The 24,139-nt window shown below is 42.1% G+C and overlaps 1 protein-coding gene across 2 annotated transcripts in view; it reads left to right on the top strand.

Moving 5' to 3' along the window:
- ZNF318 (zinc finger protein 318) overlaps nucleotides 1-23,800 on the top strand; it is a 27,361-nt gene extending 3,561 nt beyond the window's left edge. For both annotated transcript variants that reach the window (XM_056551672.1, XM_056551673.1), the window contains exons 2-10: nucleotides 15,882-15,958; nucleotides 16,438-16,588; nucleotides 16,876-18,444; nucleotides 18,825-18,924; nucleotides 19,024-19,265; nucleotides 19,431-19,913; nucleotides 20,036-20,123; nucleotides 20,207-20,325; nucleotides 20,515-23,800. In XM_056551672.1, the coding sequence (XP_056407647.1) occupies nucleotides 15,882-15,958; nucleotides 16,438-16,588; nucleotides 16,876-18,444; nucleotides 18,825-18,924; nucleotides 19,024-19,265; nucleotides 19,431-19,913; nucleotides 20,036-20,123; nucleotides 20,207-20,325; nucleotides 20,515-22,938 (5,253 nt within the window). In that variant the 3' untranslated portion in view covers nucleotides 22,939-23,800. The remainder of the gene's footprint in view (nucleotides 1-15,881; nucleotides 15,959-16,437; nucleotides 16,589-16,875; nucleotides 18,445-18,824; nucleotides 18,925-19,023; nucleotides 19,266-19,430; nucleotides 19,914-20,035; nucleotides 20,124-20,206; nucleotides 20,326-20,514) is intronic.
- The last annotated feature ends 339 nt before the right edge of the window (nucleotides 23,801-24,139 follow it).

Below are 24,139 nucleotides of genomic sequence, written 5' to 3'. Positions count from 1 at the left end.
AGAGGTGTCATATATATACGGGGTGAGGATGTAATATAGAGGTGTCATATATATATATATATACACAGGGTGAGGATGTAATATAGAGGTATCATATATATATACGGGGTGAGGATGTAATATAGAGGTGTCATATATATATATATATATATATATATATATATATATATATATACACAGGGTGAGGATGTAATATAGAGGTGTCATATATATATATATATATATATATATATATATACACAGGGTGAGGATGTAATATAGAGGTATCATATATATATACAGGGTGAGGATGTAATATAGAGGTGTCATATATATATACGGGGTGAGGATGTAATATAGAGGTGTCATATATATATATACAGGGTGAGGATGTAATATAGAGGTGTCATATATATATATACAGGGTGAGGATGTAATATAGAGGTGTCATATATATATATACGGGGTGAGGATGTAATATAGAGGTGTCATATATATATACGGGGTGAGGATGTAATATAGATGTGTCATATATATACGGGGTGAGGATGTAATATAGAGGTGTCATATATATATATACAGGGTGAGGATGTAATATAGAGGTGTCATATATATATACAGGGTGAGGATGTAATATAGAGGTGTCATATATATATACGGGGTGAAGATGTAATATAGAGGTGTCATATATATATACGGGGTGAGGATGTAATATAGAGGTGTCATATATATATACGGGGTGAGGATGTAATATAGAGGTGTCATATATATATATATATATACAGGGTGAGGATGTAATATAGAGGTGTCATATATATATATATACGGGGTGAGGATGTAATATAGAGGGGTCATATATATATATATATATATATATATACAGGGTGAGGATGTAATATAGAGGTGTCATATATATATATATACAGGGTGAGGATGTAATATAGAGGGGTCATATATATATACAGGGTGAGGGTGTAATATAGAGGTGTCATATATATATATACAGGGTGAGGATGTAATATAGAGGTGTCATATATATATACGGGGTGAGGATGTAATATAGAGGTGTCATATATATATACAGGGTGAGGATGTAATATAGAGGTGTCATATATATATACGGGGTGAGGATGTAATATAGAGGTGTCATATATATATACGGGGTGAGGATGTAATATAGAGGTGTCATATATATATATATACGGGGTGAGGATGTAATATAGAGGTGTCATATATATATATATACAGGGTGAGGATGTAATATAGAGGTGTCATATATATATATATACAGGGTGAGGATGTAATATAGAGGTGTCATATATATATATATATATATATATATATATATATATATATATATATATACGGGGTGAGGGTGTAATATAGAGGTGTCATATATATACGGGGTGAGGATGTAATATAGAGGTGTCATATATATATATATATATATATACAGGGTGAGGATGTAATATAGAGGTATCATATATATATACGGGGTGAGGATGTAATATAGAGGTGTCATATATATATACGGGGTGAGGATGTAATATAGAGGTGTCATATATATATATACAGGGTGAGGATGTAATATAGAGGTGTCATATATATATACAGGGTGAGGATGTAATATAGAGGTGTCATATATATATACGGGGTGAGGATGTAATATAGAGGTGTCATATATATATACAGGGTGAGGATGTAATATAGAGGTGTCATATATATATATACAGGGTGAGGATGTAATATAGAGGTGTCATATATATATACAGGGTGAGGATGTAATATAGAGGTGTCATATATATACGGGGTGAGGATGTAATATAGAGGTGTCATATATATATATATATACAGGGTGAGGATGTAATATAGAGGTATCATATATATATACGGGGTGAGGATGTAATATAGAGGTGTCATATATATATACAGGGTGAGGATGTAATATAGAGGTGTCATATATATACGGGGTGAGGATGTAATATAGAGGTGTCATATATATATATATATATATACAGGGTGAGGATGTAATATAGAGGTGTCATATATATATACAGGGTGAGGATGTAATATAGAGGTGTCATATATATATATATATATATATATACAGGGTGAGGATGTAATATAGAGGTGTCATATATATATACGGGGTGAGGATGTAATATAGAGGTGTCATATATATATATACAGGGTGAGGATGTAATATAGAGGTGTCATATATATATACAGGGTGAGGATGTAATATAGAGGTGTCATATATATATACAGGGTGAGGATGTAATATAGAGGTGTCATATATATATACAGGGTGAGGATGTAATATAGAGGTGTCATATATATATATATATATATATATATATATATATATATATATACGGGGTGAGGATGTAATATAGAGGTGTCATATATATATATATATATATATACGGGGTGAGGATGTAATATAGAGGTGTCATATATATATATGGGTTGAGGATGTAATATAGAGGTGTCATATATATATACGGGGTGAGGATGTAATATAGAGGTGTCATATATATATATACAGGGTGAGGATGTAATATAGAGGTGTCATATATATACAGGGTAAGGATGTAATATAGAGGTGTCATATATATATATATACAGGGTGAGGATGTAATATAGAGGTGTCATATATACAGGGTGGGGATGTAATATAGAGGTGTCATATATATATATACGGGGTGAGGATGTAATATAGAGGGGTCATATATATATATACGGGGTGAGGATGTAATATAGAGGTGTCATATATATATACGGGGTGAGGATGTAATATAGAGGTGTCATATATATACGGGGTGAGGATGTAATATAGAGGTGTCATATATATATACACGGGGTGAGGATGTAATATAGAGGTGTCATATATATATATATATACAGGGTGAGGATGTAATATAGAGGGGTCATATATATACGGGGTGAGGATGTAATATAGAGGTGTCATATATATATATATATACAGGGTGAGGATGTAATATAGAGGTGTCATATATATATATACAGGGTGAGGATGTAATATAGAGGTGTCATATATATATATATACGGGGTGAGGATGTAATATAGAGGTGTCATATATATATATACAGGGTGAGGATGTAATATAGAGGGGTCATATATATATATATACGGGGTGAGGATGTAATATAGAGGTGTCATATATATATATACAGGGTGAGGATGTAATATAGAGGTGTCATATATATATATATACAGGGTGAGGATGTAATATAGAGGGGTCATATATATATACAGGGTGAGGGTGTAATATAGAGGTGTCATATATATATATACAGGGTGAGGATGTAATATAGAGGTGTCATATATATATACGGGGTGAGGATGTAATATAGAGGTGTCATATATATATACAGGGTGAGAATGTAATATAGAGGTGTCATATATATATATACAGGGTGAGGATGTAATATAGAGGTGTCATATATATATACGGGGTGAGGATGTAATATAGAGGTGTCATATATATATATATACAGGGTGAGGATGTAATATAGAGGTGTCATATATATATACAGGGTGAGAATGTAATATAGAGGTGTCATATATATATACGGGGTGAGGATGTAATATAGAGGTGTCATATATATATATATATATATATATACAGGGTGAGGATGTAATATAGAGGGGTCATATATATATATATACGGGGTGAGGATGTAATATAGAGGGGTCATATATATATATATATATATATATATATACAGGGTGAGAATGTAATATAGAGGCGTCATATATATATATATACAGGGTGAGGATGTAATATAGAGGGGTCATATATATATACAGGGTGAGGATGTAATATAGAGGTGTCATATATATACGGGGTGAGGATGTAATATAGAGGTGTCATATATATACGGGGTGAGGATGTAATATAGAGGTGTCATATATATATATATATATATATATATATACACGGGGTGAGGATGTAATATAGAGGTGTCATATATATATACAGGGTGAGGATGTAATATAGAGGTGTCATATATATATATATATATATATATATACGGGCTGAGGATGTAATATAGAGGGGTCATATATATATATATATATATATATATACGGGGTGAGGATGTAATATAGAGGTGTCATATATATATATATATACACGGGGTGAGGATGTAATATAGAGGTGTCATATATATATATACGGGGTGAGGATGTAATATAGAGGTGTCATATATATATATGGGTTGAGGATGTAATATAGAGGTGTCATATATATATATACAGGGTGAGGATGTAATATAGAGGTGTCATATATATATACAGGGTGAGGATGTAATATAGAGGTGTCATATATATATACAGGGTGAGGATGTAATATAGAGGTGTCATATATATATATATATATATATATATATATATATACAGGGTGAGGATGTAATATAGAGGTATCATATATATATATATATATATACGGGGTGAGGATGTAATATAGAGGTGTCATATATATATATTTACAGGGTGAGGATGTAATATAGAGGTATCATATATATATATATATACGGGGTGAGGATGTAATATAGAGGTGTCATATATATATATATATACAAGGTGAGGTTGTAATATAGAGGTGTCATATATATATACGGGGTGAGGATGTAATATAGAGGTGTCATATATATATATATATATATATATATATATATATATACAAGGTGAGGTTGTAATATAGAGGTGTCATATATATATATACGAGGTGAGGATGTAATATAGAGGTGTCATATATATATACGGGGTGAGGATGTAATATAGAGGTGTCATATATATATACAGGGTGAGGATGTAATATAGAGGTGTCATATATATATATATACAGGGTGAGGATGTAATATAGAGGTGTCATATATATATATATATATATATACACGGGGCGAGAATGTAATATAGAGGTGTCATATATATATACAGGGTGAGGATGTAATATAGAGGTGTCATATATATATACAGGGTGAGGATGTAATATAGAGGTGTCATATATATATACAGGGTGAGGATGTAATATAGAGGTGTCATATATATATATATATACAGGGTGAGGATGTAATATAGAGGTATCATATATATATATATACGGGGTGAGGATGTAATATAGAGGTGTCATATATATATATATACAGGGTGAGGATGTAATATAGAGGTGTCATATATATATACGGGGTGAGGATGTAATATAGAGGTGTCATATATATATACAGGGTGAGGATGTAATATAGAGGTGTCATATATATACGGGGTGAGGATGTAATATAGAGGTGTCATATATATATATGGGTTGAGGATGTAATATAGAGGTGTCATATATATATATATATATATATATATATACATACACAGGGTGAGGATGTAATATAGAGGTGTCATATATATATATACGGGGTGAGGATGTAATATAGAGGTGTCATATATATATATACGGGGTGAGGATGTAATATAGAGGTGTCATATATATATACGGGGTGAGGATGTAATATAGAGGTGTCATATATATATATATACAGGGTGAGGATGTAATATAGAGGTGTCATATATATATACAGGGTGAGGATGTAATATAGAGGTGTCATATATATATATACAGGGTGAGGATGTAATATAGAGGTGTCATATATATATACAGGGTGAGGATGTAATATAGAGGTGTCATATATATATACAGGGTGAGGATGTAATATAGAGGTGTCATATATATATACGGGGTGAGGATATAATATAGAGGTGTCATATATATATATATACGGGGTGAGGATGTAATATAGAGGTGTCATATATATATATATATATATATATATATATATATATATATATATATATACAAGGTGAGGATGTAATATAGAGGTGTCATATATATATATATGGGTTGAGGATGTAATATAGAGGTGTCATATATATATATATACAGGGTGAGGATGTAATATAGAGGTGTCATATATATATATATATATATATATACAGGGTGAGGATGTAATATAGAGGTGTCATATATATATACGGGGTGAGGATGTAATATAGAGGTGTCATATATATATATACAGGGTGAGGATGTAATATAGAGGTGTCATATATATATATACAGGGTGAGGATGTAATATAGAGGTGTCATATATATATATACAGGGTGAGGATGTAATATAGAGGTGTCATATATATATATACAGGGTGAGGATGTAATATAGAGGTGTCATATATATATACGGGGTGAGGATGTAATATAGAGGTGTCATATATATACGGGGTGAGGATGTAATATAGAGGTGTCATATATATACGGGGTGAGGATGTAATATAGAGGTGTCATATATATATATATGGGTTGAGAATGTAATATAGAGGTGTCATATATATACGGGGTGAGGATGTAATAAAGAGGTGTCATATATATATATATATATATATATATATATATACAGGGTGAGGGTGTAATATAGAGGGGTCATATATATATATATATATATATATATATATACAGGGTGAGGGTGTAATATAGAGGGGTCATATATATATATATACGGGGTGAGGATGTAATATAGAGGTGTCATATATATATACAGGGTGAGGATGTAATATAGAGGTGTCATATATATATATACAGGGTGAGGATGTAATATAGAGGTGTCATATATATATATATACAGGGTGAGGATGTAATATAGAGGTTTCATATATATATATATATACGGGGTGAGGATGTAATATAGAGGTGTCATATATATATACAGGGTGAGGATGTAATATAGAGGTGTCATATATATACGGGGTGAGGATGTAATATAGAGGTGTCATATATATATATACAGGGTGAGGATGTAATATAGAGGTGTCATATATATATATACAGGGTGAGGATGTAATATAGAGGTTTCATATATATATATATATACGGGGTGAGGATGTAATATAGAGGTGTCATATATATATACAGGGTGAGGATGTAATATAGAGGTGTCATATATATACGGGGTGAGGATGTGATATAGAGGTGTCATATACACTGGGTGAGGATGTAATATAGAGGTGTCATATACACTGGGTGAGGATGTAATATAGAGGTGTTATATACACGGGGGGAGGATGTAATATAGAGGTGTCATATACACTGGGTGAGGATGTAATATAGAGGTGTCATATACACTGGGTGAGGATGTAGTATAGAGGTGTCATATACACGGGGTGAGGATGTAATATAGAGGTGTCATATACACGGGGTGAGGATGTAATATAGAGGTGTCATATACACGGGGGGAGGATGTAATATAGAGGTGTCATATACACGGGGGGAGGATGTAATATAGAGGTGTCATATACACGGGGGGAGGATGTAGTATAGAGGTGTCATATACACGGGGTGAGGATGTAGTATAGAGGTGTCATATACACGGGGTGAGGATGTAATATAGAGGTGTCATATACACGGGGTGAGGATGTAGTATAGAGGTGTCATATACACGGGATGAGGATGTAATATAGAGGTGTCATATACACGGGGTGAGGATGTAGTATAGAGGTGTCATATACACGGGGGGAGGATGTAATATAGAGGTGTCATATACACGGGGTGAGGATGTAGTCTGGAGGTGTCATATACACGGGGGGAGGATGTAGTCTGGAGGTGTCATATACACGGGGGGAGGATGTAGTCTGGAGGTGTCATATACACTGGGTGAGGATGTAATATAGAGGTGTCATATACACTGGGTGAGGATGTAATATAGAGGTGTCATATACACTGGGTGAGGATGTAATATAGAGGTGTCATATACACTGGGTGAGGATGTAATATAGAGGTGTCATATACACTGGGTGAGGATGTAATATAGAGGTGTCATATACACGGGGGGAGGATGTAGTCTGGAGGTGTCATATACACTGGGTGAGGATGTAATATAGAGGTGTCATATACACTGGGTGAGGATGTAGTCTGGAGGTGTCATATACACGGGGGGAGGATGTAGTCTGGAGGTGTCATATACACTGGGTGAGGATGTAATATAGAGGTGTCATATACACGGGGGGAAGATGTAGTCTGGAGGTGTCATATACACGGGGTGAGGATGTAGTATAGAGGTGTCATATACACGGGGTGAGGATGTAGTATAGAGGTGTCATATACACGGGGTGAGGCTGTAATATAGAGGTGTCATATACACTGGGTGAGGATGTAGTATAGAGGTGTCATATACACGGGGTGAGGATGTAGTTTGGAGGTGTCATATACACGGGATGAGGATGTAATATAGAGGTGTTATATACACGGGGTGAGGATGTAGTCTGGAGGTGTCATATACACGGGGTGAGGATGTAGTCTGGAGGGGTCATATACACGGGGTGAGGATGTAGTCTGGAGGTGTCATATACACTGGGTGAGGATGTAATATAGAGGTGTCATATACACTGGGTGAGGATGTAATATAGAGGTGTCATATACACGGGGTGAGGATGTAGTCTGGAGGTGTCATATACACGGGGTGAGGATGTAATATAGAGGTGTCATGTACACGGGGTGAGGATGTAGTCTGGAGGTGTCATATACACGGGGTGAGGGTGTAATATAGAGGTGTCATATACACTGGGTGAGGATGTAGTCTGGAGGTGTCATATACACGGGGTGAGGATGTAGTCTGGAGGTGTCATATACACGGGATGAGGATGTAATATAGAGGTGTCATATACACGGGATGAGGATGTAATATAGAGGTGTCATATACACGGGGTGAGGATGTAGTCTGGAGGGGTCATATACACTGGGTGAGGATGTAGTCTGGAGGTGTCATATACACGGGATGAGGATGTAATATAGAGGTGTCATATACACTGGGTGAGGATGTAGTATAGAGGTGTCATATACACGGGGTGAGGATGTAGTCTGGAGGTGTCATATACACGGGATGAGGATGTAATATAGAGGTGTCATATACACTGGGTGAGGATGTAGTATAGAGGTGTCATATACACGGGGTGAGGATGTAGTATAGAGGTGTCTTATACACGGGGTGAGGATGTAGTCTGGAGGGGTCATATACACGGGGTGAGGATGTAGTCTGGAGGTGTCTTATACACGGGGTGAGGATGTAGTTTGGAGGTGTCATATACACGGGATGAGGATGTAATATAGAGGTGTCATATACACTGGGTGAGGATGTAGTATAGAGGTGTCATATACACGGGGTGAGGATGTAATATAGAGGTGTCATATACACGGGGTGAGGATGTAGTATAGAGGTGTCATATACACGGGATGAGGATGTAATATAGAGGTGTCATATACACTGGGTGAGGATGTAGTATAGAGGTGTCTTATACACGGGGTGAGGATGTAGTCTGGAGGGGTCATATACACGGGGTGAGGATGTAGTCTGGAGGTGTCTTATACACGGGGTGAGGATGTAGTTTGGAGGTGTCATATACACTGGGTGAGGATGTAATATAGAGGTGTCATATACACGGGGTGAGGATGTAGTCTGGAGGTGTCATATACACGGGGTGAGGATGTAGTTTGGAGGTGTCATATACACTGGGTGAGGATGTAGTCTGGAGGTGTCATATACACTGGGTGAGGATGTAATATAGAGGTGTCATATACACTGGGTGAGGATGTAATATAGAGGTGTCATATACACTGGGTGAGGATGTAATATAGAGGTGTCATATACACTGGGTGAGGATGTAATATAGAGGTGTCATATACACGGGGGGAGGATGTAGTCTGGAGGTGTCATATACACTGGGTGAGGATGTAATATAGAGGTGTCATATACACTGGGTGAGGATGTAATATAGAGGTGTCATACACTGGGTGAGGATGTAATATAGAGGTGTCATATACACGGGGGGAGGATGTAGTCTGGAGGTGTCATATACACGGGGGGAGGATGTAGTCTGGAGGTGTCATATACACTGGGTGAGGATGTAGTATAGAGGTGTCTTATACACGGGGTGAGGATGTAGTCTGGAGGTGTCATATACACGGGGTGAGGATGTAGTATAGAGGTGTCATATACACGGGGTGAGGATGTAGTATAGAGGTGTCATATACACGGGGTGAGGCTGTAATATAGAGGTGTCATATACACTGGGTGAGGATGTAGTATAGAGGTGTCATATACACGGGGTGAGGATGTAGTTTGGAGGTGTCATATACACGGGATGAGGATGTAATATAGAGGTGTTATATACACGGGGTGAGGATGTAGTCTGGAGGTGTCATATACACGGGGTGAGGATGTAGTCTGGAGGGGTCATATACACGGGGTGAGGATGTAATATAGAGGTGTCATATACACGGGGTGAGGATGTAGTCTGGAGGTGTCATATACACGGGGTGAGGATGTAGTCTGGAGGTGTCATATACACGGGGTGAGGATGTAGTCTGGAGGTGTCATATACACTGGGTGAGGATGTAATATAGAGGTGTCATATACACGGGGTGAGGATGTAGTCTGGAGGTGTCATATACACGGGGTGAGGATGTAATATAGAGGTGTCATGTACACGGGGTGAGGATGTAGTCTGGAGGTGTCATATACACGGGGTGAGGGTGTAATATAGAGGTGTCATATACACTGGGTGAGGATGTAGTCTGGAGGTGTCATATACACGGGGTGAGGATGTAGTCTGGAGGTGTCATATACACGGGATGAGGATGTAATATAGAGGTGTCATATACACGGGATGAGGATGTAATATAGAGGTGTCATATACACGGGGTGAGGATGTAGTCTGGAGGGGTCATATACACGGGGTGAGGATGTAGTCTGGAGGTGTCATATACACGGGATGAGGATGTAATATAGAGGTGTCATATACACTGGGTGAGGATGTAGTATAGAGGTGTCATATACACGGGGTGAGGATGTAGTCTGGAGGTGTCATATACACGGGATGAGGATGTAATATAGAGGTGTCATATACACTGGGTGAGGATGTAGTATAGAGGTGTCATATACACGGGGTGAGGATGTAATATAGAGGTGTCATATACACGGGGTGAGGATGTAGTATAGAGGTGTCATATACACGGGATGAGGATGTAATATAGAGGTGTCATATACACTGGGTGAGGATGTAGTATAGAGGTGTCTTATACACGGGGTGAGGATGTAGTCTGGAGGGGTCATATACACGGGGTGAGGATGTAGTCTGGAGGTGTCTTATACACGGGGTGAGGATGTAGTTTGGAGGTGTCATATACACGGGATGAGGATGTAATATAGAGGTGTCATATACACGGGGGGAGGATGTAGTCTGGAGGGGTCATATACACGGGGTGAGGATGTAGTTTGGAGGTGTCATATACACGGGATGAGGATGTAATATAGAGGTGTCATATACACGGGGGGAGGATGTAGTCTGGAGGTGTCATATACACGGGGGGAGGATGTAGTCTGGAGGTGTCATATACACGGGGTGAGGATGTAGTATAGAGGTGTCATATACACGGGATGAGGATGTAATATAGAGGTGTCATATACACGGGGTGAGGATGTAGTATAGAGGTGTCATATACACGGGGTGAGGATGTAGTTTGGAGGTGTCATATACACGGGGGGAGGATGTAGTATAGAGGTGTTATATACACGGGGGGAGGATGTAGTTTGGAGGTGTCATATACACGGGGTGAGGCTGTTGTCTGGAGGTGTCATATACACAGGGTGAGGATGTAATATAGAGGTGTCATATACACGGGGTGAGGATGTAATATAGAGGTGTCATATACACAGGGTGAGGATGTAATATAGAGGTGTCATATACACGGGGTGAGGATGTAGTCTGGAGGGGTCATATACACGGGGTGAGGATGTAGTCTGGAGGTGTCATATACACGGGGTGAGGATGTAGTCTGGAGGGGTCATATACACGGGGTGAGGATGTAATATAGAGGTGTCATGTACACGGGGTGAGGATGTAGTCTGGAGGTGTCATATACACGGGGTGAGGATGTAGTCTGGAGGTGTCATATACACGGGGTGAGGATGTAGTCTGGAGGTGTCATATACACGGGGTGAGGATGTAGTCTGGAGGGGTCATATACACGGGGTGAGGATGTAGTATAGAGGTGTCATATACACGGGTGAGGATGTAGTCTGGAGGTGTCATATACACGGGGTGAGGATGTAGTCTGGAGGTGTCATATACACTGGGTGAGGATGTAATATAGAGGTGTCATATACACGGGGTGAGGATGTAGTCTGGAGGGGTCATATACACGGGGTGAGGATGTAGTATAGAGGTGTCATATACACGGGGTGAGGATGTAGTCTGGAGGGGTCATATACACGGGGTGAGGATGTAGTCTGGAGGTGTCATATACACAGGGTGAGGATGTAATATAGAGGTGTCATATACACGGGGTGAGGATGTAGTATAGAGGTGTCATATACACGGGGTGAGGATGTAGTCTGGAGGTGTCATATACACGGGGTGAGGATGTAGTCTGGAGGGGTCATATACACGGGGTGAGGATGTAGTCTGGAGGTGTCATATACACGGGGTGAGGATGTAGTATAGAGGTGTCATATACACGGGTGAGGATGTAGTCTGGAGGTGTCATATACACGGGGTGAGGATGTAGTATAGAGGTGTCATATACACAGGGTGAGGATGTAATATAGAGGTGTCATATACACGGGGTGAGGATGTAGTATAGAGGTGTCATATACACGGGGTGAGGATGTAGTCTGGAGGTGTCATATACACGGGGTGAGGATGTAGTCTGGAGGGGTCATATACACGGGGTGAGGATGTAGTCTGGAGGTGTCATATACACTGGGTGAGGCTGTTGTCTGGAGGTGTCATATACACAGGGTGAGGATGTAATATAGAGGTGTCATATACACGGGGTGAGGATGTAGTCTGGAGGGGTCATATACACGGGGTGAGGATGTAGTATAGAGGTGTCATATACACGGGGTGAGGATGTAGTCTGGAGGTGTCATATACACGGGGTGAGGATGTAGTCTGGAGGTGTCATATACACGGGGTGAGGATGTAGTTTGGAGGTGTCATATACACGGGATGAGGATGTAATATAGAGGTGTTATATACACGGGGTGAGGATGTAGTCTGGAGGTGTCATATACACGGGGTGAGGATGTAGTCTGGAGGGGTCATATACACGGGGTGAGGATGTAGTCTGGAGGTGTCATATACACTGGGTGAGGATGTAATATAGAGGTGTCATATACACGGGGTGAGGATGTAGTCTGGAGGTGTCATATACACGGGGTGAGGATGTAATATAGAGGTGTCATGTACACGGGGTGAGGATGTAGTCTGGAGGTGTCATATACACGGGGTGAGGGTGTAATATAGAGGTGTCATATACACTGGGTGAGGATGTAGTCTGGAGGTGTCATATACACGGGGTGAGGATGTAGTCTGGAGGTGTCATATACACGGGATGAGGATGTAATATAGAGGTGTCATATACACGGGATGAGGATGTAATATAGAGGTGTCATATACACGGGGTGAGGATGTAGTCTGGAGGGGTCATATACACGGGGTGAGGATGTAGTCTGGAGGTGTCATATACACGGGATGAGGATGTAATATAGAGGTGTCATATACACTGGGTGAGGATGTAGTATAGAGGTGTCATATACACGGGGTGAGGATGTAGTCTGGAGGTGTCATATACACGGGATGAGGATGTAATATAGAGGTGTCATATACACTGGGTGAGGATGTAGTATAGAGGTGTCATATACACGGGGTGAGGATGTAATATAGAGGTGTCATATACACGGGGTGAGGATGTAGTATAGAGGTGTCATATACACGGGATGAGGATGTAATATAGAGGTGTCATATACACTGGGTGAGGATGTAGTATAGAGGTGTCTTATACACGGGGTGAGGATGTAGTCTGGAGGGGTCATATACACGGGGTGAGGATGTAGTCTGGAGGTGTCTTATACACGGGGTGAGGATGTAGTTTGGAGGTGTCATATACACGGGATGAGGATGTAATATAGAGGTGTCATATACACGGGGGGAGGATGTAGTCTGGAGGGGTCATATACACGGGGTGAGGATGTAGTTTGGAGGTGTCATATACACGGGATGAGGATGTAATATAGAGGTGTCATATACACGGGGGGAGGATGTAGTCTGGAGGTGTCATATACACGGGGGGAGGATGTAGTCTGGAGGTGTCATATACACGGGGTGAGGATGTAATATAGAGGTGTCATATACACGGGGTGAGGATGTAATCTGGAGGTGTCATATACACGGGGTGAGGATGTAGTATAGAGGTGTCATATACACGGGATGAGGATGTAATATAGAGGTGTCATATACACGGGGTGAGGATGTAGTATAGAGGTGTCATATACACGGGTTGAGGATGTAGTTTGGAGGTGTCATATACACGGGGGGAGGATGTAGTATAGAGGTGTTATATACACGGGGGGAGGATGTAGTTTGGAGGTGTCATATACACGGGGTGAGGCTGTTGTCTGGAGGTGTCATATACACAGGGTGAGGATGTAATATAGAGGTGTCATATACACGGGGTGAGGATGTAATATAGAGGTGTCATATACACAGGGTGAGGATGTAATATAGAGGTGTCATATACACGGGGTGAGGATGTAGTATAGAGGTGTCATATACACGGGGTGAGGATGTAGTCTGGAGGGGTCATATACACGGGGTGAGGATGTAGTCTGGAGGTGTCATATACACAGGGTGAGGATGTAATATAGAGGTGTCATATACACGGGGTGAGGATGTAGTATAGAGGTGTCATATACACGGGGTGAGGATGTAGTCTGGAGGTGTCATATACACGGGGTGAGGATGTAGTCTGGAGGGGTCATATACACGGGGTGAGGATGTAGTCTGGAGGTGTCATATACACGGGGTGAGGATGTAGTATAGAGGTGTCATATACACGGGTGAGGATGTAGTCTGGAGGTGTCATATACACGGGGTGAGGATGTAGTATAGAGGTGTCATATACACGGGGTGAGGATGTAGTCTGGAGGGGTCATATACACGGGGTGAGGATGTAGTCTGGAGGTGTCATATACACAGGGTGAGGATGTAATATAGAGGTGTCATATACACGGGGTGAGGATGTAGTATAGAGGTGTCATATACACGGGGTGAGGATGTAGTCTGGAGGTGTCATATACACGGGGTGAGGATGTAGTCTGGAGGGGTCATATACACGGGGTGAGGATGTAGTCTGGAGGTGTCATATACACTGGGTGAGGCTGTTGTCTGGAGGTGTCATATACACAGGGTGAGGATGTAATATAGAGGTGTCATATACACGGGGTGAGGATGTAGTCTGGAGGGGTCATATACACGGGGTGAGGATGTAGTATAGAGGTGTCATATACACGGGGTGAGGATGTAGTCTGGAGGTGTCATATACACGGGGTGAGGATGTAGTCTGGAGGTGTCATATACACGGGGTGAGGATGTAGTATAGAGGTGTCATATACACGGGGTGAGGATGTAGTTTGGAGGTGTCATATACACGGGGTGAGGATGTAGTTTGGAGGTGTCATATACACGGGGTGAGGATGTAGTCTGGAGGGGTCATATACACGGGGTGAGGATGTAGTTTGGAGGTGTCATATACACGGGGTGAGGATGTAGTCTGGAGGGGTCATATACACGGGGTGAGGATGTAGTTTGGAGGTGTCATATACACGGGGTGAGGATGTAGTCTGGAGGGGTCATATACACGGGGTGAGGATGTAGTTTGGAGGTGTCATATACACGGGGTGAGGATGTAATATAGAGGTGTCATATACACGGGGTGAGGCTGTTGTCTGGGTAGGTTTAATAGTGGAGGGTTTACCTAACTTATTACCTTTCCCTTGTTTTACAGCATCGCCTCTCCCCGAGCTATCGTTCCAGTACAGTCAGTGACCACCGCCCCCGTTCCAGCTCACGTGATCGTGACAGGTATGAGCACTTCATGTGAACTCTTTGGTCTGCAGTGCATTCTGGGATACGTCCACCAGGGTGTTCTTCTGTGACTGCATTACAGTGAGGCTCTGTTCAGCATTTTTTGTTGCTGCTTTTACTCTTTTGGCTGCTCTTGGTGGTGGATCTGTACTCTTTGGGCCTGATATGGTCTTTTAGTTATATCCCTGGTTATGTGTGAGCCACTAGCAGCTTCTTGAGTTTTTTTCATGCTGTTGGAGGTTCCAGACCCTGCAGAGTAAATAACTGAAGAATAAAGGGGAAAATGTTCCCTGAAGTCACTGCGATGGTGGACACTGAGCACAGAGACTCCCGGCGTCACGCCATAGAGGTTGTCACCTATCATACAGTCATTGTCTCTCTGGTGTGAAGTGGCTGATAACAGGGAGCAGTAGATAGTGTTGACCTGCACCTTGTGGAGCAGGCGCCCAGCAGATGTGGTGTGTTTGTTGTTCTAGGTCCAGTGGTACAAAGCCGTATGATTCCTCATCATCACATGTATACCAGAGCTCCAGTGACTCCCACTCTAAGCCGCTGCTTATGCCCAAGAAGTCTATACTGAAGAAACGCATGGACGTGGAGCCAGCTAGCCGAGACCAGTCTCCTCAGGTGAGTGCCATGACTTCCATTTCCTGCCAGTTGGTGGGAGCTTTGGGTTTACAATCCCAGAGGAACTAGTGCAATCACTTAACTTACTGATGGTTGTACAGTGTCATGCGACTTTATATGTGGCCCTTGTACCTTTCCTTGTGACTTTGTATGCTCCCATCTGGCTCTAGACTTTGCCTCTCGCTTTGTGGCACTGTGGCCTTCACTCTCTGCCATTTGGCTCTTTTCTGTGTCCTCGTGGCTCTCTTCTGTGGCCCTTACCCTCTCATTTTCCTTTTGTACTCTAGGTTGACAACTTGTCAAGTAACAAAGATGAGAGAAGTGTTAGCTCTGCAGGGGCAGGAAAAAGTGTGGAACAGAATAGCCTGACCACAGACAGCCAACATCTGAGTTCGCTTCCTATGGCGGTTAAGATGGGTCTCCTCGATTCCAGCGCCTCTAGCTTTTCTGCTTCAGCAGCGGCACAGACAACTGAATCTCCTCATCCACATGGCAGCTCCCAGCCCATAGTAGCAACAACAAGCTGGACGCTTAGCAGCAGTGCGAAGATTGGTATGGAAGGAAGCGTCACGGGTCAGAACCCTTTGTGTGAGCAGACAGGTGGCCCCACTGTGTCCCCGTACTCCTCTACTTTAGGGAACATGCTGTTTAACAAAAGTGTCCCCAATTCTCAGGCTGTGCCGTTCAGCGGTATGAACGTCTTCCCGGAGCATAAGGAAGACTCACAGAAGGGGCCAGACCAGTCTTCACTCCTGAGTAAAACTCTGGATCCAAAGCAGAAACGCTCCACTGAGATTGAGGATGAGGAACGGTTCCTTTATGGGGACGAGGACGATAAGAAGCCGGAGCATCAGAAAGCTTCTTCTGTCAATACAGTACCCGCTTTGCCAGCCAAGGGCTCACCAAACAAGCAGGAGTTTGAGAAGATCCATGACCTGCTCAAGACCATTGGCCTGGATATTGGTGTTGCAGAAATTGGGGAGCTTGCTGTCAGAACACAAGAGCGGCTTCATGGAAAGAAATTAGTGCCCAAGATGTCGCAGCCTGCATCTGAGAAGCCACAGAGCACGTCCTCTGCCAACCCCAAGGCTGAAGTCTCCGATCCACAAGTCAAGACTGAAAAGACTGGGAAACTAGAAGCAGCAGCGAATACCAAGCCGCCATTAAAACCAGCTTTAAAAGAGACCACACCGCCAGTGATGCAGCAGAACCCAGCCCCCGTTCCGAAAGAGAAACCCCAACTTATATTACGGAAACCTTTACCTAAGGAGACACCAAAAGTAGAGATCCCTGTCCAACCACCCACCGCCCCGTCGCCTGTTGTCCAACCACCCACCGCCCCGTCGCCTGTCCAACCACCCACCGTCCCGCTGCCTGTCGTCCAACCACCCACCGTCCCGCCGCCTGTCGTCCAGCCACCCACTGTCCAGCCACCCATCGTCAGCCCTGTGCCCGATCCCACACCGCCTCCAATAAGTCCCTCTCAAATCCCTGTCTACACCCCGTACCCACATACCCCAATGGTCCCCAGATATAACATGCCACCTCCAAACTACAATCCTTATACACCCTATGTGTCATATCCTACCTCCAACTGGACCATGTATTCACAGATGCCTCCCCAGCAACCCCCTCCTCAGATCATGACCCCACCGGCCCCTCATATGAGTGTTCCTGTCAGTACACCCACTCCACAGTACAACCCCCGCAGCAACTTGCGCGTTATTGAAACCACTGAAGATCTTACAGAAGCTAAAGCTGCTGTCAAACCTGATGCCAAACCCACCACTCCATTGGCAGCGTTGCTGGCGAAACAGGAAGCCGAGCGCAAAAACAAAGAATCTGAGAAACTCAAAGTAAGTCTGTTACCTGAGGGCTTCACTCCTGTATCGCCCTCATTCTGCACTTCATCCCCACAGCTCTTAGGGTTTGGCGGTTATAGCTCCAATTCTGTGGAATGTGCAGAGCTACAGTGTAACATCCCATAGTGGTGCTGAATCAGGAAACCCCACATGTCTCTTGTAGTCACTGACATAGCAGTGCTTATGATTAAGGTTTATGTTGTATCAGGTTGAAGCTTGTATTGTAGCTGTACTGCAAATTGTTAAGTTAAAGGCAGAGGCCTGGGTGGTGCGTCACTGCAATCCCAGGTAAGTTAAGGTGTATTCAGGGAGTAGCCGCACGGTTGTCGGCTATAATGCAGAAAACTAAGAAAAGAGCGTTTCATTTATTGAAGGTCTTGGAGGAGCTGGACTCTGTTAGGAAGGAGCACAAGGTAAAGAAGGAGAACTTGAAGACCCTCAGCGCGAAGGTAGATCAGTTACGCATCCAGCAGGGTGAGTAATCGAGGGTATTGGGGCGGTGATGGAGTCCACATACATTCTTAGCTCCATTTCATGACTGGACATAACCCCTTGTGTCCACCACTGTCTTAGGTATACTCCTGCGGAAAAAGCGTAGAGAGAAGGATGGACACAAGGATCCTCTGCTGGAGGAGCTGAATAACGTGTTGGAGAGTGCCCTTAAGCAGATGACCTCGCTGTGCGAGGAGATCGACACCTGGAGACACAAGCAACACCAGCTCATCAAAGTGGCGGAGATCCTTGGTGTCAGCCCCAGTGACCTGGCCGAGAAGAGCGAACCTAAGAAAGAAAGGAGCCCAGGTTCGCCAAGCAGGGTGAGCACATGGTCTGCTCTGGTGCTCAGAGGCTGCACCCAAGTACATGTATATCATTGTATTAAACACGCACAAAGCTCTTATTGTTGGGTGGAGACTCTACTGCTGCTGTTTTTCATATTACCTGAACTTTTCTCCTCTCAGACCTATTTGTTTCTTATCCAGAACTCTGACACTGATTTGAGAACCAATAGTGACTCCTCAAAGTCTGCTAATGACTTGAAGGCCAACAACGACCAAACTTTTAAGGCTGATGTTAAAGCCAAGAGTATCTCTAAATCTGGAGATGACACAAAGTCAATGGGCACTTCCAAACTATCCAGCGTCACAAAGTCAGAAGACGTGAAGGTTAAAGCTACACCACCCAGGCAAAGCCCCAACCATAAGAACTCTCCAGAGCCCCGCTCACCTTACTTATCGAAGTCTGATGATGTTAAAAAGTCAAGGGACAAATCACGGTCAAAAAGCCCCCGACCCTGTTCGCCTTCCTCTAAGAAATCCTCCAGGTCTGAGGAACCTCCGCCTTTTCGTTTGTCTGAAATCTTTGAATTTTATGATTCTGGCTCACATTGGTGTGAGGACTGTAATGCTATCTGCTTGACGCTGTCTGAATTCCTGCTTCACTTGCACGATAAGAAGCACAACCAGGTAAGAAGCGGGGCATTAGTGGTGTACGATGAGTACAATTTGTTAAGCAGTAAACAGTCTGCAGACCTTGTACTGTCGCTGTGGAACAGGTTACACAAATTTCTTGCTTATTTTTTATACAGTGTGTAAAGGAGGAGCAGACGCCATGGGTAAAAAAAACCATTCAAGGGATGGAACCAAAGAAGCAGAAAGTGAATATTCCTCTCAAAGGTGAGAATTTCCTCCTTTCAGTGGCTTTGGGGCATATGGGGCATGTACATTTTCTCACATCACTACATTGTCACATGTCACAGGTTCAGAGTTCATGGTCCCAGTAAGCGGCTACTACTGCAATCTATGTAAGGAGCTGTTTCCGGATCACATCTCTGCCGAAGAACATTTAAGAGCTTATGCCCACAATGATAAGTACAAGGTTTGTTTCATTCGTGTCTAACCTTAAACCAGTGTCAATACCTGGTAAGTCTTCTGTAAGAACTTTAGCAAGTCCTATATGATCCTCTGGTGAACAACTGCAGCCGATCCAGAGGTAGAGAGTATAGAAAAGTTTACTTAGATTATAATTAAAACCTCTAGTTATGTACCAATTGTTGTTTCTCCACAGAAACACACCGATGTGAACATAGACTATGAAAAGCAGCGTCGCGAGAAGAAGAAGGCAAGCTTGATGGCAGCTCAGGAGGCGTCTCGTATACTAGCAGAGCAGAAACGCAAACTGGCAGACCAGAAACATGAAGCCCACGAGCATAGCAGATCTAAGAAGGCAAAGAAAGAAGAGCACGAAGAAGAAAGAAAGTCCAAATCTAAGCATCACGCATCTGCCTCCCCACCCTCCTCCAACCAGAAACGCAATAAGATGCCAGAAAAGGAATCTCAGAAGAATCAGAGACTCAATAAGACACCAGAAAATGAGTCTTCAAAGAATCAAAAATGCAGTAAGACACCAGAAAAGGAGCCTAAGAGTAATCAGAAATGCAATAAGACACCAGAAAAGGAGCCTATGAAGAATCAGAAACGCAATAAGACCCCAGAAAAGGATTCTTCGAAGAATCAGAAACGCAGTAAGACCCCAGAAAAGGAGCCTTCAAAGAATCAGAAACGCAGTAAAACACCAGAAAAGGAGCCTCCAAAGAATCCATCGTTAAAGTTTTTCTGGAAAACGTCAGAAAACAAAAATCCGGCAGCTGTCGGCGCTTCAGTGTTAAATATACGGAAGGAAGAGGAGCCCAAAACTCTAAGTTTGAAGCCAAAGGGTTTTGCAATAAAACTTCTAGGGAAATCCAGCACCCTACCAGGAAATGCCTTGTCCCCTTCTCATTCGGTAACCCCCACTACAGTTACCTCTGCTGCTCCTGCAACCTCTGCTGCTTCATCATCTCCCACCACTTCCACCTCACAAACTAAAGTCAGACCAAACCTGCCTAGTGTAGTAAATGTTCGTGCAGCAACCCCTGCGGTAACAATGAGCAAACCTGCTCCACTCAACACATTCCTGTCTATAAAGTCTTCAAATTCAACATCGAAATCTCTCCCTGTAGTTAAGAACAAACCCACAAGTGTCAATCAGGAGGACATGGTCTCTAAAGCTTTAGGAGGAGGAGTCCTACTTAAAGACAGTACTCACCCAGAATCCACAGATAAACCTGCCAATAAGGATCAGGAGGAGACAACGGTAAAGAGCCCAAAAGTTGTGCATATAATTAAAAAACAAGACTACTTATTCAATGTTCTCGTTAGTAAAAAGGAGATCATAGAAAATGACAACAAGGAGGTCAAGAGTGAAAAGGAGAGTCCAGGTTCAAAGAATCCTCAGCTTCCATTTTCCCAGAAATCTGGTTCTGTTTCCACCAGCACTTCAGGTCCTGACATACAAGTGCAAAGCTCAGGATCTAATGTGCAACAGACACAGAACGCAAAGTCACCTGTTCAAAATCCTGCTTCATCTCCAGTTAGCAGCACAGCACCTGTTAAATTTTCCATTAGCAGCTCTATCAACAGTTCATTTAACAATGCAAAAGCAGACAGCACCAGCAACCAACAGACTGGTAAAGCTGAACTCATTACAATAAAAGAAGAAAGTGGAGTCCAGGCACCACCACAAGCAAAGGCTTCCTCACAGTTAGAAAAGGAGACTCCAAAAGAGGTTAAGGCCTCTGCATTTTCCATTAATCCTGTGACCGGTCGGTTTGAGTATTTACCTGTACAAGAAACAAAACCCAAGGACACAAATATCCAGAAAGTGCCAGAAACCAAATCCATGTCAATAGCAGTTAGCCATGTCAGCAGTGTTAAACCAAACAAACCAGCCTCGACCCCTTTGGTACCAATGATGAAGCCACGATCCACTTTCAATGCTACTACCAGACTTAATCAAAAATTTAAGAAAGCTCCATTGTCCTTGCCAAGTTCTCTGTTTGGTCACATACAAGATACAGGTTGTAAAGACATCAAAATCACATCTGTAGAATCTCAAAAGACCAATCTACTTTCGCCGGTGCAGAACAAATCTTCTCCCGGCTCATGGGCTAAACCAAGCCCTGTCAACCCCAGCACCATGCAGCAAGAACTTGACTCGTATTACAAGCTCATTGCAACTGAAGAAGATCCTGAAGACCTAACTACATCTGAAGACCAAGACTCAGAAGTTGCACCTCAGCTTATGAATGTTGTCGGAATTCCCCATCAAACAAAGGAAGAATGTCCACCAGACAAAGTGAAACTAGAAAGGGAACCTCCTGTGCAAGCACCAATCATACCAGATGATTCAGGAGAAGACCTCGATGATTCTGACATGGCGTGTGAAGTTCCTGATGTCTCATTGAATTCTTTATCTGGGTGGAACTTCATGCAGTCCAGTTATGCATCAAGTAAAGTATATGGAAGCAGCAACCAGCAGCCATGGAATTTGGCATCTGAAAACAGATTAATTATCCAGGAGAAATCCACAATAGCACAAGTGACCACAGTGGCCAATCCTGAAAATTCCATGGAAGATCTATCTGTGTATGTCACGTGTGATTCTGACTAGCACCTCACGGAAAGTGATCCACTACTTGTGATCACCATCCCACAGATTTTCTCAAGGTGAATCAGACCTGGAAAACGGAGACAGACCTAGGTCGAGATTGTATGGACACCACTAGTGAATGTTTGTGTTTATTGTTATCTATGATGGTTGTAGTAAAGAGCTGTGTGTACTTGTATTTGTTGAGCAAGGATTCTATTCATCCTGTATCCTGAATACGCATAGTTGGGCTCAAAATGCTCCGTATAGTCATTTATACAAGTGGAGGTTACGGTGGACTTTTAGGGGGTCAGGTATTGTTCACAGATCTGGGACCCCTTAATATGATTGTTTCTGTTCTGATGCTCAGCATATATGGTGGAGTTTAATTGAGCACACTTACCAAACACAGGTGCACCCACACCCAGAAATCCTGATCTTCACCTTGGATTGTCATCAGCATCTTGGTTTTACTTATATTATTGTTTTAACATTCCATTTCTTACATGTGTGTGAACTCTACTCATCGAGGGCATCTGCTGTGTGGGCCGGCTCACTCGTTGCATAGATGTAAATGTCTTTTCCACTGTTTGCACTCTTAATTTAGTTTGGTTCTGCAACCCTTTGATTTTGGTGCATCTGGTAAGAATCTTCGACTGAGGTCTTTCCCCCAAGAGACATGAAGGTTGATCCTGGAGATGGTATCCAGGAATTAGATATTGTGTACATATTGACCCTGTTCTGGGTCACTGCATGTTGTTTTGTTTTTTCTCTTTTCAGTTTGTTATATAATATATGAAGAAGACCCGGAGGAGGACGTCATGCTAAAGTCTTCTTAGGAGTGTTGTAATCCAGAAGGATCCTGAGCATTTCAATAAAAGGCTTTCCTCCACTCCTGTCATGTTGCCCTCTTTTCTATATGTTCACGGCCAGACATTATTACTAAAGGGTTTTCTGATTAATCCTTTTGGTACCTAAGCTATGGTTGTCACACTTAAAGACCTCTTTCTATGTGTCCATTAGTTTTTCTTTCCAGTAGAAAACCACCATGTGTCGTCCAATAGAAACATCCAGTTTTTTGGCACCTGGAATGTACAGGTACAAAGATGTAAAGCCACTGCTGCTGTCCCCGCTTTTAGAGGAGAAAACACCTGACTGACTATTAGATGGCACAATTTGGCTTCACCTTGCACACTCACCTTTCCTGAGTCCTGACTGTGGCTTC

Source organism: Hyla sarda, unplaced genomic scaffold, assembly GCF_029499605.1.
Source record: "Hyla sarda isolate aHylSar1 unplaced genomic scaffold, aHylSar1.hap1 scaffold_115, whole genome shotgun sequence".
NCBI lineage: Eukaryota > Metazoa > Chordata > Amphibia > Anura > Hylidae > Hyla > Hyla sarda.
The sequence above is the reverse complement of the archived record's forward strand: the minus strand, read 5'-3'. Positions and strand labels throughout refer to the sequence as shown.